The sequence below is a fragment of the Panthera onca genome, chromosome B3, assembly GCF_046562875.1.
Source record: "Panthera onca isolate mPanOnc1 chromosome B3, mPanOnc1 haplotype 2, whole genome shotgun sequence".
Classification (NCBI taxonomy): domain Eukaryota; kingdom Metazoa; phylum Chordata; class Mammalia; order Carnivora; family Felidae; genus Panthera; species Panthera onca.
In genome coordinates, this window is record NC_138344.1 from 104854480 (window position 1) to 104873331 (window position 18852).

General features: G+C 35.5%; 1 protein-coding gene across 10 annotated transcripts in view; it reads left to right on the plus strand.

Moving 5' to 3' along the window:
• The window catches only part of KIAA0586 (KIAA0586 ortholog), a 113652-nt gene that overhangs the window by 73290 nt on the left and 21510 nt on the right, over positions 1–18852 (plus strand). For 7 of the 10 annotated variants that reach the window (XM_078448198.2, XM_078448200.2, XM_078448199.2 and 4 more), the window contains 2 exons: positions 2227–2381; positions 4079–4187. In XM_078448198.2, coding sequence (XP_078304324.2) covers positions 2227–2381; positions 4079–4187 — 264 coding nt within the window. Of the gene's footprint in view, positions 1–2226; positions 2382–4078; positions 4188–7971; positions 8274–10432; positions 10784–17492; positions 17648–18852 lie in introns of those variants that run through there. The other 3 variants (XM_078448202.2, XM_078448201.2, XM_078448204.2) reach the window with 3 other exon arrangements.

Genomic DNA, 18852 nt, shown 5'->3' on the forward strand with positions numbered 1-18852 from the left:
CACTACTTAACAGTGAGGAAATGTAAAAAGGGAGATTTGAGAGACAGTTAAGGAGGGGAATGGACAAGATTTAGTTTGAATATAAGAAGTGCAAAAGAAAGGATCTAAGACATTTCCAGGTTTCTGGCTAGAATGGTTGGGTAGCTGGGAATTTCCATTCACTAAGAGAAAGGAATATGGAGAAAGGATAGAATTATGAGGACATAAGGATGAGTGGGGTTTTAAGCATTAGACTTAATTTCAGATGGCTTTAGGCATCCATTCCCTACAAATGGAAAAGCCTATTAGACATGACAAACCCAAAGCTGCTGCTGGGCACTGGCAATTTTGGGTGGACTTAGTCTTCTCTGAAAGTTGAAGTTTCTAAGTCTGAGGTTGCCTTTGCATAGCAGTAAGATTCTAGTAGAGTAAAATTAGGGATTTCAAGTTATGATAAATTTTTTTAATGTTTATTTTTGACAGAGAGAGAGAGAGAGAGAGAGAGAGAGACAGGGTATGAGTGGGGAAGGGGCAGAGAGAGAGGGAGACACAGAATCCAAAGCAGGCTCCAGGCTCTGAGCTGTCAGCACAGAGCCTGACACGGGGCTCGAACTCACAGACTGCGCCATCATGACCTGAGCTGAAGTCGGACGCTCAGCCGACTGAGCCACCCAGGTGCCCCAACTTATGATAAATTTGATGTGAGTGATATGATAGTTACAAGGGGTTAAGTTACTTTATACAGACGAAACACTCATACTCCATGAGCATACTTTGTAGAAGTGACACCATCGTGTTGTTGAGCAAATTCAGCATTGTTATGATGGCTGTCATGGTGACCCTTTATCACTGGGTTAGATACCTGTCGTATGTGCTCTCTGTAGCCTGCCTAAAGTTGCTTTTGTCACACTGATCTGTAATCTCACTTGAGGGTTCACTGTCTCATTCCTGTTGTCTAGCAGAGTGTGTAACACCTATGACATAGCCAGTGAATATATGTTAAATGATAGGGTGTTACAGGAGTTGAAAGCTATTATGCACTTTGAATGCTTTGGAAGAGATGTTTGATTATATACCTTCTGAGTTTTTACATTTAGGTCTTTTATCAAAGTTTACCTTGTGTCTTTTTAATTACTTTTTCTTTATACCCATACATTAACCATGTATAATTTTACATAAAACAAAATGTGATCATGTCATACATTAGTTTCCATCCACCTCTCATCCTCATGTTTTCTCCTGTCCTATATGCCTTACCCCAGCTAACTCTTGTTAACATTCTCATATGTAATCTTCCTCTTTTTATCCATAGACACACTCACATGTTTAACATTCATGATGGATACATACGATGTATGTGTACACTGTTATTTTACAAGTTAAGATAGAATGCCCACTTGCCTGCATTTGTTTTTACACAGTAAATCCTGTGGAAATTACAAGTCTCTGACTGCCTGTGGGCTTCTTTTCATGTTTGTTGGCCATTTGGATTTGTTCTCTGTGAATTGCCTGCTTAAATTCTTTCCCCATCTATTAGGTTCTAAATTTTTCTTATAACTTTGTAAGAGCTATTTCTATATTTTTGATGTTTTTTAACATCTGTATTGCAAATATCTTTTTCTAAATTTGTACTGACATTATTTATGGTCTTTCTTTGCCATATAGCTAAAAAAAAATTATGTAGTTATTTCTATATGTATATGTTAAGATGTTTATTTATTTTGAGAGAGAGAGAAACCATGAGCAGGGGAGGGGCATAGAGAGAGGCAGAGAGAGAATCCCAAGCAGGCTTCACGCTCAGTGCAGACCCTGATTGTGGGGCTCGATTCCACAGCCATGAGGCCTTGACCTGAGCTGAAATCAGGAGTCGGACACTCAACTGATTGAGCCACCCAGGTGTCCTTAGTTATTTTTATCTTTTATACTTTCTGTGTTTTTATGGTCTCTTCTAACACAAGTTTATACCTATAGTCTCCTAGATTTTCTTGTGAGATTTTCATTATTTAGTACATATTTATATTTATTTTTTGTTTACTTATTTATTTTTGAGAGAGACAGAGTATGTGCATGCACGTGTGATGGGGGGAGGGGCAGAGAGAGAGGGAGACAGAGAGTCCCAGGTAGGCTCTACACTGTCAGTACAGAGCCCAATGTGGGGCTTGCACTCACGAACTGTGAGATCATGACCTGAGCAGAAATCAAATTAAACAATTTATTTTAACTTTTTGTTTATATATTTGACAACAGGTGGTGTTTATGAAGATTCATGTGCTAGTCATGGTCCAATGAGTTTGGGAGAATTGGAGTTGCAGCCAAATTCTAACCTTGCTCTTCCCACAACACTTCTGACAGTGCAAGAAAATGATGTTCAGTTATCAGGAGCAGTTGAAGATAATCATCAGGTAATAATCCTTGTACTTTACTTAAAATGAGAATGGTAATAATTTTGGCTTAGCATGATGCACTGCCAGGAGATTAGTCTTTGGAGTCAGTTTCAAACCATGCTTCCTTTATTTGTTAATTCAAGCCTGGATACAACTCTTAGCTCATCTGGACCCTAGCTATGACCTTGAATACATAGCCTTTTTCTAACCCTTAGTTTCCTCATCTTTATTTAGAGATTAAAAATAGCATATATATATATATATATATATATATATATATATATACATGCACATATACATATATATAATGCTGATTAGGTAGCTATTATTGATACTTTGTGTCATCATGAAATCTAGCTCATTAATTTGCATATAGCAGATACTCAAGAAAAATTTATTATGTTAAATTTTGCAAAAGCTGTTACATAAGCAATTTCATGGTGAGTTAGGCCAATGGCCCATGTAATCTTCTGTACTGAAAAAATAGGTTAATTACTCTCCAGCATGTAAAGAAATGTTCACGTTATTAAAAACAGTTTTGTATCTGTGTAATGGCAATGGATTTCTCACTGTAGATTAGTTTATCACTATGTATTTCATGATATTGCATAGCATTGCATGGGGTTGGTATTGCTGGTTGCAACCTCAGGAGTTTCCTGGGTGAAGTTTAAAACTGGCCCCTATTCATGGAGAGCAAGGAGAGACCGAATAAAGACACATACCACTCCAGATTGGCAGATGGCAGGTTTAAAGAAGCAAGGGGACTTACTTACCAGACCTGTCTCGGGCACTTGTAAGACCGGTAGATCTCTGCACCCAGCCACCAGAATCTTAAAAGTTTATATAGAAGCCTTAATTGGGTTCAGTCAGGTATTCAGTCCAGACGGTGTCATAACACCTTCCCCTCTCAAGGCTATGTCCTTTAATGACTGCCAGTATGGAAATAGTAGATGGGACGCATATTCCAAGGACAGGACCAGAGTAAGGAGCTTCCAATTGCCTGGGTTCAGCTTGTGGGTCAACTCGTGGCTGATAAGAATCAAGAGGTATCTTTTTAAAGTCCTGTCAAAGTATATCTGATAGCTGTTTTCAGGCACTCATTCATAATTAGGACCATAAAATAGTAAAAGGAAGAAATAAAATGGCTTTCACAGTTTGTGATGTGTGGTTGTGAAAGAATTTGTGACTATTGTAAATTTCAAATTTGGTTAGGTTATAGGTACTAGGAAGAGAGATGATGGGGCTTGTGGTGGAGTGCACATTTCTTGAATGTCAAAGGAGGATAACAGTACTCATGCTTGTGAGAATTAAGTGATGTTACTGTATAGAAAAGCTCTTTGAAAATTGCAGTGCATTATGCAGATTTTCATTTTATGTAAAAATGGTTATATGGGAGAGCTTAACAACCACATTAAGTTTTTATCCTGTCTAAATCCATCATGTGTATATATCTAGAATAGTTTGATTTATAAGGAGCTTTGAATTATGAAATGATTTGAATATTTGAAATCTGTATATATTATCCAAATCTTTTGAAAGATTTTATTTCCAATGTCTTTTCTCTAGTAATATGTACTCTATCACCCATTTAGCAATTAGAGGACATATATAATATTCGAATTTTATATAAGAAACAACTAAATAGTTTAATTGCTCAAAACTTTTTAAAGTAACTTAAAAAACAATGTTATGACTTCATGTCTTAAATTCTTAAGTACCAACAAAAGCATGACCAAGATGTGAAACAAGTTGAACACAAGCCTGCACAAAGTCGTTTAATACGTGTAAGAAGTAAATCTGATATTTCACTTTCACAGCAACAAGGTAAGATTCATTTTCTTGTAATATAATAGTTTGATGCTTGCCCTGATATTGAACAAGTATATGATGAAAATTCTTTATTTTTGTCTACATCACATTCTTGTCTGTAGGTTTTCTGTTTTTTCTTAGTCCATTGGGATAAAGAATCTCGTATCATATTTGACTGTATATTTGTTCTTTGTACTGATAAACTCCATTTCTAATGAATTTTAAAAACTCTTAGTGTTTTTCCTTTAATCTTATCTTTTGGTTCTTATGCAATTGATTGCCTTTTTATCTGTTTATAGGTCTGTATTTGTGTCAGAGTTGTCTATTTTAAATTACGTGAAAAAGGCAGGGGCTGTGGCTGTAAAGGTGCTTCTTTGTAAAGGCTATTCAGTGTTGTGGGTGATGTTGACCAATAAACACAACTTAAAAAAAACAAAGGATTCTCACATTGAATGCACATTATGTAAATGACCAGTTATGTGGTTGAACTTCACTTCTATAGTCAGCATCATAGCATTTTGATGTTCCTTTATGTTTCTGAAAGACTGTTGGCTTTCTGCTTTATTTACCTTCTTGCTTCTTAGTCACTTAAATTTAATATAACCTAAACTCTGAAATTTGGCAGTAGAAATTAAGATATCTTCTGTTTTAAAACTTTATTTCCACAATCCAGGAAGAAGTATTAGGAATGTTTTAAGCAGTAGAACATTTTTCTTTGCTTTTATGATTGTGTTTTTTTTAAATCTCATTTACTGAATGCCAGTATAATTGCAAATGTAACTATACATTTAGTGTTACAGGAAAGACCTAAAACAAGGACATACTCAAGATATTTATTAAAATTATGCTATATGAGGTTTAGATTTTTACTTTTGTTTTTTGTTCCTCTCTTGCTCCCACCTCTCAGAACTTTGCCTTCCTGACCACCTTTTTAACCTGACCATGGTACAGTAATGTGAATATTGTATTTTAGAATCCCATGGAAACTTGGCTATAAAACTCTTCTTACAGTATTTAAAAATTAATCAAGACAGTCTATAGATAGGAACAAATGAATGTTTCTAAGATAATGGCAGGACTGACTTGATGTCCTTCTCCTGAGTACTGTTACCATTCACGGTCAAAGACTATATATTTAAGTTAGGTTTAAAAAAATTGTAATGTCTTAAAATTATTAGTAAATTTTGTCTCCTTGGGAGATATTGTATGTGATAAAATGATCATTTTTCTCAGGTGATGGGAAAATTTGGTGAGATTTTAAAGTGTCTCTCTTCAGGAAAATGACATTCAGTTTCACATACATGAATGACCACAAGATGGCAATAAATTCTTGTTGGCTTACAACAAAATGTCATGAAGTACAATGTTGTTGAATAGTGTCTAATTAACGTTTAATAAGTCAATAAAAATTGTATGAATAAAAGAAACCGAGGTGTTAGCTGGTTAAAGCAAGTTTTATTTAGAAGAGTTTAGAATGGTTAGATTTAATATATATAATTTTTTTTCATTTAATTTTATATGTAATACAAAAGTTAGAGGATCAGACCTATATCAGCTTTGACTGAGACAAATAAATACCCAGTGAGCTATAAATAGAACATTTGAAAATAGAAGCCAAGTGTTTCACTCTATAACTGATACAGATCTCCATATTGAATACTTTTTTAATGAATGTGATTGCCTTGGCAAATATAGTCAGTTATGACTTTTTTTTTTTTCCCATAAATTTTGTGGGTTTTATTTTTTCTCTGATGAAACTCTAAGACATTGCCAAATGTTTCAGAGAATAGGAGGGTCACAGTGCCAAAATAATCCTCTAGGGCTCTCAGGACTTTGGGTGACCTTGAAGGAATTCAATCCTATCTGTCATACAGGCCTTGAAGATAATGAAGGAAATTCACCTTATCACAAGGGAATCAAAACCACATCTTTTCTGGCAGCTAAATGCTTCTAAGAATACTTGAACCCCAAATTATGACTGTTTTGGGGAGAAGTACCCTATATTTCACTTTGAAATGTGTTCTAGTTTAATATGTGTATATAAAGAATCAAGTAGCTTCGCTAGCAGTAGCAGCTGTTTCAGTGATCATTACAAATTGACTGAAGATTTGGTAGGACATGAGTTCCAGCACTATGCTTCTGACAAGTCTGTAAAATCCTTGTTTCCGCCCCCCCCTTGATTATTACTTTCAGCTTTTAATATAAAAAGAAACTGAATTGATCTGACAGATGGTTATCTTTGGAATCTAAGAGTGAAATTCTTTCATTTGGTATTGAATTCATTGGTTGTATTTTTGACCACAGGATACCATTTTCTGATTCTAGGTCCTGATTAATGGGTTAATAGTGAACATAACAATTTAAGTGATTTCAGTGAGTCATTTAATTTTTTTTCCTTTTTACTATGCAAGTTAACTTTTACTGCTTCTTTTTCTGGGCAAGTTGACTTTCTTCCATATAAATAAGAGACTAGTTTTAAATCTGCTTGTTTGTTATAAACCCAAGAACAGTTAAATTCTATAAAGTAATGTATTAAAATAGTTCACTTTATTTTTTTATTTTTTACATTCTATCAATATCTTTTTTTTTTAATTTGAGTATAGTTGACACACAATGTTACACTAGTTTTCTGGGTACAATATAGTGATTTGACAAGTTTATACATTATGCTGTGCTCACCACAAGGGTAGCTGCCATCTGTCATCACATGACAGACACTATTACAACATCACTGACTATAGTCCTTATGCTGTGCTTTTTATTCCCATGACTTATTCATTACATAACTGGAAGCCTGATTCTCCCACTCCCCCCTATTAACTGTTTTGCCTATCTCCCCCCCGACCCTTCCTTCTAGCAACCATCAGTTTATTCTCTATATTTATAGGTCTGATTCTGCTTATTCACTTGTTTTATTTTTTTAGATTACACATAAGAGTGAAATCATACATATTTGTCTTTCTCAGTCTGACTTCCTTCACTTAGCATAATACCCTCTGGGTCCATCCTTGTTGTTTCACATAGCACAATCTTACCCTTTTTTATTGCTATGTAATATTCCTGTGTTTGTGTGTATGTGTGTGTGTGTGTGTGTGTGTGAGAGAGAGAGAGAGAGAGAGAGAGAGAGAGAGAGAGAGAGAGATCTTTCTTATCCATTTGTCAATGGGGACTTAACATTGTTTCCGTGTCTTGGCTGTTATAAATAAGCTGCAATAAACATAGAGGTGCAAATATCTTTTTGAATTTGTATTTTGTTTTATTTGGATAAGTATCCAGTAGTGGAATTGTTGGATCACATGATATTTCTATTTTTAATTTTTTGAGGACCTCATATTTTCCACAGTGGCTGTACCAATATACATTCCCACCAACAATGTACCTTTTTTTCTACATCCTTGCCAACACTTGTTATTTCTTGTCCTTTTTTATTTTAGTCATTCTGACAGGTGTGAGGTGATATCTCATTGTGGCTTTGATCTGCATTTCCCTGATGATTAGGGATGTTGAGCATCTTTACATGTTTCTGTTGGCCACTTGTCTTTTTTAGAAAAATGTTTATTTAAATCCTCTGCCTATTTTTAAATCAGATTGGTTTTTAGTGTTGAGGTATATAGGTTCTTTCTTTATTTTGGATATTACCCCTTATTGGATATATCATTTGCAAATATCTTCTCCCATTTAGTAGGTCACCTTTTTGTTTTTGTTGACGGTTTCCTTCACTGTGCAAAAGCATTTTATTTTGTGAAGATACAAAAAATACAGATGCAAAGGAGTACAAGCACCCCAATGTTTATAGCAGGATTATCAACAATAGCCAAAATATGGAGAAAGCCCAAATGTCCATCAACTGATGAATGGATAAAGAAGATCTGGTATATATATATTATTCAGCTATCAAAAAGAATGAAATCTTGCCAATTGCAACAACGTGGATGGAGCTAGAATGTATTATGGTAAGCGAGATAAATCAATCAAAGAAAAACAAATACCATATGATTTTACTCATATGTAGAATTTAAGAAACAAAACAGATGAACATATGGGAAGGGTGCAGGGAAGAAGAGAGGGAAACACACCACAAAAGACTCTTAACAATAGAGAACAGACTGAGGGTTGATGGGGGGGAGGGATGGGCTAGATGGGTGATGGGCATTAAAGAGGGCACCTGTTGTGATGAGCACTGAGTGTTGTATGTAAATGATAAATCACTGAATTCTGCTCCTGAAACCAATATTTCACTGTATGTTAACTAACCAAAATTTAAATTAAAAAAAATTGATAAAAAAATAAAAATAAAATAAATAAGAGTGTAGAAGATCTAAGCAACAATATTGACCAATTGGACCTAGTTGATAAAAAGCTGATTTGGGGGCACCTGGGTGGCTCAGTTAAGTGTTCAACTTCAGCTCAGGTCAGAATCTCACAGTTCATGGGTTCAAGCCCTGCATCAGGCTCCATGCTGACAGTGCGGAGCCTGCTTAGGGTTCTCTCTCTGTCTACCCTTCCTTCACTGATGCTTTTTCTCTCTATCAAAATAAATAGATAAACTTAAATTTTTTTTAAAAAGCTGATTTTACTTCCTAAGTAAACTTGAAACATTAACCAAGATTGACAATATTCTGTATCATGAAACAAACCTCAGTAAATTTAAAACAGTTAAAATCATACAAAATATATTCTCTGACCTCAGTGGAATGAAAATGAAAATGAATAACAAAGATTCCTGGAACATTCCTAAATATTTGGAAATTAAATTGCACACATTTTTTTTTTTTTTATTTTTTTTTAAATTTTTTTTTTTCAACATTTTTTATTTATTTTTGGGACAGAGAGAGACAGAGCATGAATGGGGGAGGGGCAGAGAGAGAGGGAGACACAGAATCGGAAACAGGCTCCAGGCTCCGAGCCATCAGCCCAGAGCCTGACGCGGGGCTCGAACTCACGGACCGCGAGATCGTGACCTGGCTGAAGTCGGACGCTTAACCGACTGCGCCACCCAGGCGCCCCTAAATTGCACACATTTTAATAAACCTTGGGTCAAAAAGGAAATTACAAAGGGAATTAGAACTATTTTGAACTTGGGGCACCTGGGTGGCTCATTCAGTAGAGCATCCAGCTACGGCTCAGGTCATGATCTTACAGTTTGTGGGTTTGAGCCCCACATCAGGCTCTGTGCTGACAACTCAGAGCCTGGAGCCTGCTTCAGATTCTGTGTCTCCCTCACTCTCCCCCCACCCCCCCACCCCATCGCTTGCTCTCTGTGTCTGTCTCTCAAAAAATTAAAAGAAAAAAAGAAATATTTTTAACTGAATAAAAATGGAAGCACCACGTACCAAAATTCATGGGATGCTGCTGAAGCAGTGATCAGAGGGAATTTTATGGCATAAATGCTTACATGATAATAGAAGAGAAAGGTCTAAAATCAGTGCTCTAAACCTCTAATGGAGGAAACCTGAAAAAGAAGGGCAATTAAACTTCTAATAAACAGAAGGAAGGAAAAGAACAGAATGAAATTGAAAACCTAAACATAATAGAAACCCAGTGAAACCAAAAGCTGGTTCTTTGAAATGACTGGTAAATCAATAAACCTTAGCCAGGATGATGAGGGAAAAAGGAGAAAACACATGAATCATTAGTATTAGAAGTTAGAGAGAGGAAATCAGTACAGATCCTATGGAAATTAAAGAGATTATAAAGTAATATTAGTATCTTTATGCTCATAAATTTGGCAACATTGGTAAAATGGAAAAATTTTATCTAACTTGAGAAGAAGCTGATAATAAACTAAGTAATCTTATATTTGTTAAAGAAAAAATGAATTTTTAGCTTAAAATGCTCCAATAAAGAAAACTTGAGGCTCAGATTGTTTCACTGGAGAATTCTACCAGATATTTAAGAGAGAAATAATGCCAGTTCTACTCAAACTCTCCCAGAAAATAGAAGAGAAAAGAACTCTTTTTACCATTACCCTGATACCAAAACCAGACAAAGACATTTCTGGAAAAGAAATTTATAGACCAATATCTCTCATGAACATAGACAAAAAATTTCTCTATAAAATATTAGCAAATTGAATCCAACAATATATAGAAAGACAGTAAGTGGACCAGGTGGGTTATCTCAGGAAAGAAAGGTTGGTTCACCATTCAAAAAGCAATGTAATTCACTATATGAATAGACTTAAAAAAAAAAAAAATGTGATTTTCTCAATAGATCTAGAAAAGCTTTTGACAGTATTCAACATCTTTTTATGATTACAGTATTCAACCAAGAATCAGAGGAATCTTTCTCAACATGATAAAGGAAAGACATTACAAGAAACCTATAGTCAATATCACACATGATGGTGAAAGACTAAATGCTTTCCTAGTAAAACTGGAAACAAGCAATGAGGTCTGCTCTCATTACTCCTTTTCAAAATCATACTGGCTGTTCTAGTCAATACAGTGATGCAAGAAAAATGAAAAAAGGCATACAGATTAGAAAGGAAGAAATAAACTTACTTCTATTTGGTAATGCATGATTATATAAAGTGCCACAAGGCCTACAAAAAAACCTACTGGAACCAACATGTTTATCAAGTTCACAGGGGCTACAATATCAATGTACAAAAATCAGTGATATTTCTTTGAGCTAGCAATGAAAAATTGGAAATTGTAATTAAAAACTATAGTTTATCATAGCAACATAAATGTGAAATATTTAGGTATAAATCTAATGAAATATTTTCATGATTTGTGTGCTAAAAACTACAAAAACATCTGATGAGAGAAATCAAAGACCTATAAATGGATAAGACTCAAAATTAAGAAGTCAGTTCTCCCCAAATTGATCCATAGATTCAGTGCAATCTCAGTCAAAATTCTAATAAGGTTTTGGTAGATATTGATAAGCTCATAAGGAAATGCAGAAGGCCTGGAATAGCCAAAATAACTTTTAAAAAGAAGAGGTTGGAGGATTTACACTATGGCTTTAAAACATTTTCTAAAGCTACAGTAATCATGATAATGTAGTATTGGCATAAAGATTAACAGGTAGATAGATCAGTGGAATAGAGTATAGAATCCAAAAATAGTCCATACATTTATAATCAATTGATTTTTCACAAATAGCAAAGAACTGAATGAAGAAAGGATGATCTCAACAAATTGTGTTGGGTCAAGTGGTCACCTATGTGCAAGAAAATGAACCATGACCCATATCTCACAAACATTACAAACATTAGCTCAAAATGGATCCTAAATCTAAATGTAAAGCCAAAAGCACTAAAACTTCTAAAAGAAAAATAGGAGAAAATCTTTGTGACCTGTGGTTGGGCAAAGATTTTTAAGATGTTATAGAAAAGTCATAGTTCCTAGAAGCATATATTGATTGATTGGATTTAATGAAAATAAAAACTTTTTCAAAAGACACTGTTAAGGGAATGAAATAGGATAAACTACAGATTAGGAGAAAATATTTGCAAATCCACTTTTTGATAAAGAACTTGAATCCGAAATATGTTTTAAAAACATAAAACTCAGTAGTAGGAAAATGAACAACCCAATTTTAAAAATGAGTTTAGAGATTTGAATAGACACTTCACTAGAAAAAGTTATATGGATGACAAATGAGCACACAGAAAGATGTTAAACATCATTAGTTACTAATGGGAGGTGCAAACTAAAACGTAGATACCACTAACTACCCATTAGGTCGGCTGAAATCAAAGAAACTGGTAACATCACGCATTGATGAGAAGGCCGAGCAATTCTTATTCTTGTACATTGCTGGTGGAGTGCAAAATGCTACAGCCACCTTGGAAAAACAGTTTGGCAGTTTCTTCTAAAATTAAATATAAATTTGTTATACAACCCAGCAGTCCATATACTAGGTATTTACTCAAGAGAACTGAAAACTTATATTCACATAAAACCTGTACTCAATTTTTAGCAGTTTCATTTATGATTACCAAGAAGTGAACCTAGATGTCCTCCAACAAGTGAATGGATAAGCAATGTATGGTACATCCATACAATGGAACTCAGCAACAAAAAGGAATGAAATGCTGATATACATAAAAGCATGGATGAGTCTCATTGTTTTATATAAAATGAAAGAAGCCAAATTCAAAAGCCTTCATACCGTATTTATGTGACAATTACAGCTATATGACATTTGGGAAAAAACAAAAGTATCTATATTAGGAGAACAGATCAGTGGCTTCTAGGAGTGAGAGCAGGGTTTGACTACAAATGGCAGGAGGAATTTTGGAGGTGATATAGATGTTCTAGATCTGGATTGTGGTGGTGGTTATATAACCATGTGTTTGTCAAGAGTGAATCTTGGGCACCTGGGTGGCTCAGTCATTGATTTCACAGTTCGTGAGTTTGAGTCCCACATCGGGTGAGCTCATGCCCCCATTGGGTGAGCATGAGCCCCTTTTGGGGTAAAACACGAGCCCCCGGTGAGCCCCACTTCTCTCTCTGTCCCTTGTGGGATATTCTCTTTCTCTCTCTCTCTCCCCCCCCCACCCCTTGTTCTCTAGTGACCTTTCTTTTCCTCTCTCTCTTTCTCAAAAAAAAAAAAAAAAAAAAGTAAATCTTACTGGGTATGAATTATGCTTCAGTAAAGCTAACTTAAATATTACTGACCCTTTTCTATTATGAATTTTCTTAGTTAACTTTTGTTAAAAGTTTGTTATATGGGAATGTATAAAAGGTTTTGTTGTTAAAAGGTGTTTAAATGTGACACTGAGTATTTTACACACAATTATTCACATCTTTTTTTCTGTATTTAACACTTCAGGAGGAGATAGTTGGCTATACTTTTATAATACATTGTATCTTCACTATAATATACATTGGATTTCTAGGTATTTATTTGAGAATACATTTTATTCAAGCTAGAAGCCTGAGACATTTAAGCTTTGTAATTAATAGCAACCAACTAGCAACACAAGAGAAGACAGTATGTGCTAATCTGAAAATACATGTTTAGATTTCAGAAAAGAAAGAAGTGTCAGCTCAAAACTTTTTACTGGCACATCCAATATCCAATATAATGTATCATTAACCCAGTCCAGTTCAATAAATACTGAGTTCTCTCACACACTACACTTTTTTTAAAAAACTTTTTGTTAAAGTTAACTTATTTTTGAGAGACAGAGAATGAGCAGGGGAAGGGCAGAGGGAGAGGGAGACACAGAATCCGAAGCAGGCTCCAGGCTCTGAGAGTCAGCACTGATACTGACACAGGGCTCGAACCCATAAACTGTGAGATCATGACCTGAGCTGAAGTCAGACACTTAGCCGACAATGGAGCCACCCAGGCGCCCCGCCCCACTACACTTCTAAGCCTTGATGTTTTTGCATGTTATCTTCCTTTTATGTATAATTTTCTTCTTTCCCCACTTTGCATGTCTACAAACTTCTTTTTCAACATCTAGCTCCATTTTTCTGAGTCCTTACTGAACCTCCAATTGCAAATGACTTATTTATCTTTAACTCCAACCCCAGCTTTTTTGTGCCCTGAACATGATCATAGTTTCACTGATAATTTCTGCTATCAGCCTGCTAGGTACTCTCTTTTATCTCATTTATTCCTCAAAATACCATGACATGCAGGTAGTTCCATTCCCCTTTTCTTTTATAAAAAAAAGGATAAAGTTCGTGAAGGATAACTAACTTTCCCATAGCACAGTTTTAGAAACTGAAGATATAGAATTCTAGCCCTTACCTACCTGAGTGCAAAACTGATATTCTTTTCCTTGTTTCATACCATTTTGTGGAGTAAGCATTTAATACATATTTATTATGTGACTTAACAGCTTTCCGGAAGGAACTGCCTTTATCATCTCTACATTGCCTAGACTGATTATTCAGAAGGTCAGAGAAACTGATAGTTCTGTGGTTTGTTTGTTAAGATAGGTTATCTTGTTTGTTATTTAAGAGATGATGTTTCCCAATGTGTTTAATGCACAGTAATCAATAAGTATTTATTGAATCAAACTTAAATATCAGTTGCTACTGATCACAAACATTTAATTCTGTTATTTAGTAAAAAGAAGAAAGAAGAAAAGAGAGAAAAGAGAATATATCATCCCAATTGTTTTCTAATTACTGACACCTTTAATGTAGATAGTGAGCTATAGTGGAATAATCTAAAGGCTGCTTTTAGATTTTTACCTGCTTTTCTAAAACATTGTATGATTTCTTTTGTAGTGTTAATGTTTTCTTATTCTTCAAGGACAAATTAGTTGAGCAGGGTGGGGGTAGCCAAGACTTTGCCCAAGGGTAGGAAGAGTTAAATCAGGTTACATATTAGTCAGTGGACAGTCTTCTTGAACTCTAGAGGAAAAGAGAATAGTATGGCATCATTCATTCATTCTGTTTTTAAAAATTGAGATATAATTCTTATTTTAAAATTATCCTTTTTAAAGTATACAAGTAAAAAAATCTTTTTGATGGTTTTATTTATTTTCTAGAGAGAGCAAGAGACAGAGCGTTAGTGGGGGAGAGAGGGAGACACAGAAGCAGGCTCCAGGCTCTGTGCTGTCAGCACAGAGCCTGACGCGAGGCTCGAACTCACAAACTGTGAGATCATGACCTGAGCCGAAGTTGGCCTCTCAACCAACTGAGCCACCCAGGTGCCCCAAAATGTACAATTTAGTGGTTTTTAGTATTTTTTTTAAAGTTATGGAACCATGGCCATTATCTAATCCCAGAACCTTTCCTTTGTTCTAAAAAGAAACCCCATACCTCTTAGTATTCCTTTTCTTTTCTCCTCTCCCCCAGTTCCTGGAAACTACTAACATGCTTTCTGTCTCTATGGATTTACCCACTCTGTACATTTTATATAAACAGAATCATACAATATGTGACTTTGGTGTCTGGCTTCTTAACACGTTTTCAGGGTTCGTTCATAGTGTAGCACATATCATTACTTCATTCCTCTTTATGGCTAAATAATATTCCAGTGTATATTCATTCTTTGGTCAACCTTTCCCAGCATGCTTTTCATGTTTAGGACTGTAGAAGGCACTGTGGACCTAGAAGGAGGAATAAGACAAAGCAACTACTCTCAAGGGATAAAGAGAAGAAAAGGGTGGTTAAGAGGAATAATTTTTGAAATCACTGCATTTCCAATAATTTGTTAGAATGCTATTAAATATGAAAAGAGAAACAACTTTATGTAATCGTACTGTCAAATTGTCACTTTTTTCTTATAGTGATGAAAAAAACACGTGTTCGGTCCACTGCTGACTGTCTTTATGTGTATACATTTCTTCCATTTTATGTGAGGATGTTTGGAGGGCGGGGGGCATAATCCATGGGAGAAAAGATACTCTTCTGGCACATTAATGGATTTTTAACACAGATGATTATTTCAGCTGTTTATTCCTACAAGAAAGGATTTACGCCTTTGTAAAAGAATATATATTATATATAATTCTTTATTCACACACACATATATGTAATCATGGAGATAAATGTGCGTAACTAAGGATATTCCATCAGAATGAGCAAAATATATAAAAGGATTGATCTGGAAGATCTGTTAAATAAGACAATGAAAACTGCTCAAGGATTTCCATAACACTTTCACTTGTTGGCACTAAAAGTAATTTCCTTTTCTTTGTAAGAGTTTTAAGTTTGGAAATTATTTAATTTTCCTATTGTAGAATTAATTGTACACTGTACATGGAGAGCTTAGATTTTTCTCAAGTCTTTGACGTTAAACACATCTCACCAAAAGCATACACCAGCATTGTTTTTGAAGACTCGCCAACATTCCAGAAACCTCTGCAACCCTTTCATTGTCCTTAGCCAGACTTCCTGAAACCTGACTTTAAAGGTTTTATGATTTTTTATTGAAATCAAATTGATGTAAAATATAATTTAAAGTAATAGATTAACTTAGTGCCCTTTTTATTCATCAGCCACTAAAGAATAATTTAATTTTCCAAAGTAATAATTGTACAGGTAAATGTAGGTTATCAGTGAGGTAGATTTGTCTTTTTTTTTTTTTTTAAGTTTACTTACTTATTTTTGAGAAGAGAGAGTGTGCAAACGGGGGGAGGGGCAGAGAGAGAGAGGGAAACAGAGGATCTGAGGCAGGCTGTGTGCCAACAGCAAGAGAGCTTGATGCCCGGCTCAAACTCACGGACTGTGAGATCATGACCAGAGCCAAAGCTGGACGCTCAACTGACTGAGCCACCCAGGCGCCCCTAGATTCATAAGTCTTGAAGGCAGAGGGACCATGCAGTTCAATAGAACCAAAGATCATAACTCCGATTAGTGGTAGAGTCTGATCTTCTTAGATCAGTAATATTTCTGAATATTACTGAAATATTTCTGAATATTTCTATTATACTACACTGCCATTCCCCAAAGAAAACTAATTGCAGTTATAAGTTAATGTGTTATAAATGCTATTCTTCTAATCAATATAATAATCTTTTAATTTTTTGGCAAATTTAGTTTTATATAAATAAAACAAAATTAGATAGATTATTTCAACTAACAGGTTATTCTACTAACCCACTTCTACCCTAAATAAAAAAAGAAGCTTGGTTATTTCAATTCAGAATGAATTAGAATAGAGAAGTAATATAGACTTACTATACTTACAGGATGAACTACGACTAGATTGTTTCTTTGTTAGTCTCTAATACAGTGGTTGTCAAACCTTCACAGACGTAGGAATCTCTGGCACTCTGAATTCAATCTAGATCCCCACCTCTCCCTGAGAATTTGATTGTTTGCCTGAGGTGTGGCCTGGGAATCAGAATGTTAACTGGGATCCCTGGTGATTTTGATACAGGAGGAGGAAGACCACCCTTTGTGAAATACTGCTTAATGACTCCAGATAGTCTTGTGACTTCTGTTCTACTATAGAATTAGAAGCACTACAACATAAAGCTTGTACTCTGGAGTCAGACTGCCTTGGGTTCAAATCCTAGCTCCGCTAATCCTTAGCTGGTGACCTTGGGTAAGATACTTAATGTCTGTGTGTGTGTGTGTTGATATAGTAGAGACATGCAGTGCAGTTAGAATAGGACCTGACACGTATTAAGAGCTATGAAAATATTAGCCGTGATTAGCAGGATTGTCTCTAGGACACTTCTCCTTTTGGAATACTCATGTTGTAATCAGCTCTTATTTAACAGCTAGGAATTGAACCTCTAATTGGTCCTGAGTTTTAAGGATGTTTGCAAGAAAATGTTATAGATGGGACATGTCTGTACAGTGTTAGGGAGATAAACTGATTTTCAACACAATTTTTCACTCTCCAGTGAACATATTGAAGATATATATAAAATCTTGGGTTATTTTACAGAACTTTCCATTGACTTGCATGCTGGGCAACTAAATATACTGAAGCTTATTAAACCAAGGGGATTTCCAATCTGTAATCCTATCTATTGGCAAGTGAGTATCTTAGTAAATTCATTCTGTCAGCAATTCTCTCATCTTTAAATCCAAGAGAGAAACTGATAACTCAGGAGCTCAACAATTGAGCTGTGGCATCCTGATTAAAAGTAAAGATTAAGATTAGAGGCAAGGATGCCAAGGTGGTGGTTCAGTCGGTTGGGCAACCAACTCTTGAATTCAGCTCAGGTCATGATCTCGCGGTTCATGGGTTTGAGCCCCATGTGGGGCTCTGCGCTGACTGTGGAGCCTACTTAGGATTCTCTCTTGGCCTCTTTCTCTGCCCCTCCCCTGCTTGTGCTCTCTCTCTCTCTAAATAAATAAACTAAAAAAATATATTAAAAAAGATTAGGGGCAGTATCAGGTACACATGAAGGTATTAAAAACGACTAAATTTCTTAGGAAATACCACCCCCCCCCCCCATACACCTCTGATGGCAAAAGGCAACATAATTTCATTGTCACCCCTAGTAACCTTCCTTTTTGTTCTTGTAAACATTTTTTTCCTTTTTATTGTACTTACATAATTTTTTAAAATTTTACTTTTTAAAAAACTTTTATTTGTTTTTGAGAGAGACAGATCATGAGTGGAGGAGGGACAGAGAGAGAGAGGGAGACACATACTCTGAAACAAACTCCAGGCTCCAAGCTGTCAGCACAGAGCCCGATGCAGGGCTCGAACTCATGAACCGTGAGATCATGACCTGAGCCAAAGTCGGATGCTTAACTGACTGAGCCACCCAGGCACCCCTGTACTTACATAATTTATTTTATTATGTAGAAAAGTTAATAAAGTTTCTTATCCATAATAATTTTGCTTTTTACCACTATTATTATTGATGTTCTATAGAATAAGATTTTATTTATGTAAAATGCCCCCAAATTTTTGCCTTTGGCCCTAGCCTTTCCCCATCTAACTGTAAACAAAGGTGAGCCTATATATTTGGAATAATGAGCAGCTGTGGTCCTTGGAGTGTGTAGGGATAATTGTCTTATTCGTTATACAGCTTAATGCCTCTTTTTTCCTTCCTCCCCTAACATGACTAATTTGCATAATGGGACACCGGAGCAGATACTGTGAAGTAGCTAGTGCCTCAGTTAAACAGAACCACTTTGGTCATGTGTTCTTTCTCCCACCTGTAGTGGGACCTCCAATTACTTGGTCTTACTTCTCTTGACTGGCTATTCCTGGGGCCTCCTATCTTGCCTGACCTATATGGTTGACCCATTTCAGTTCTGTCTTAATCACCATGCAAGACTTGATGTCT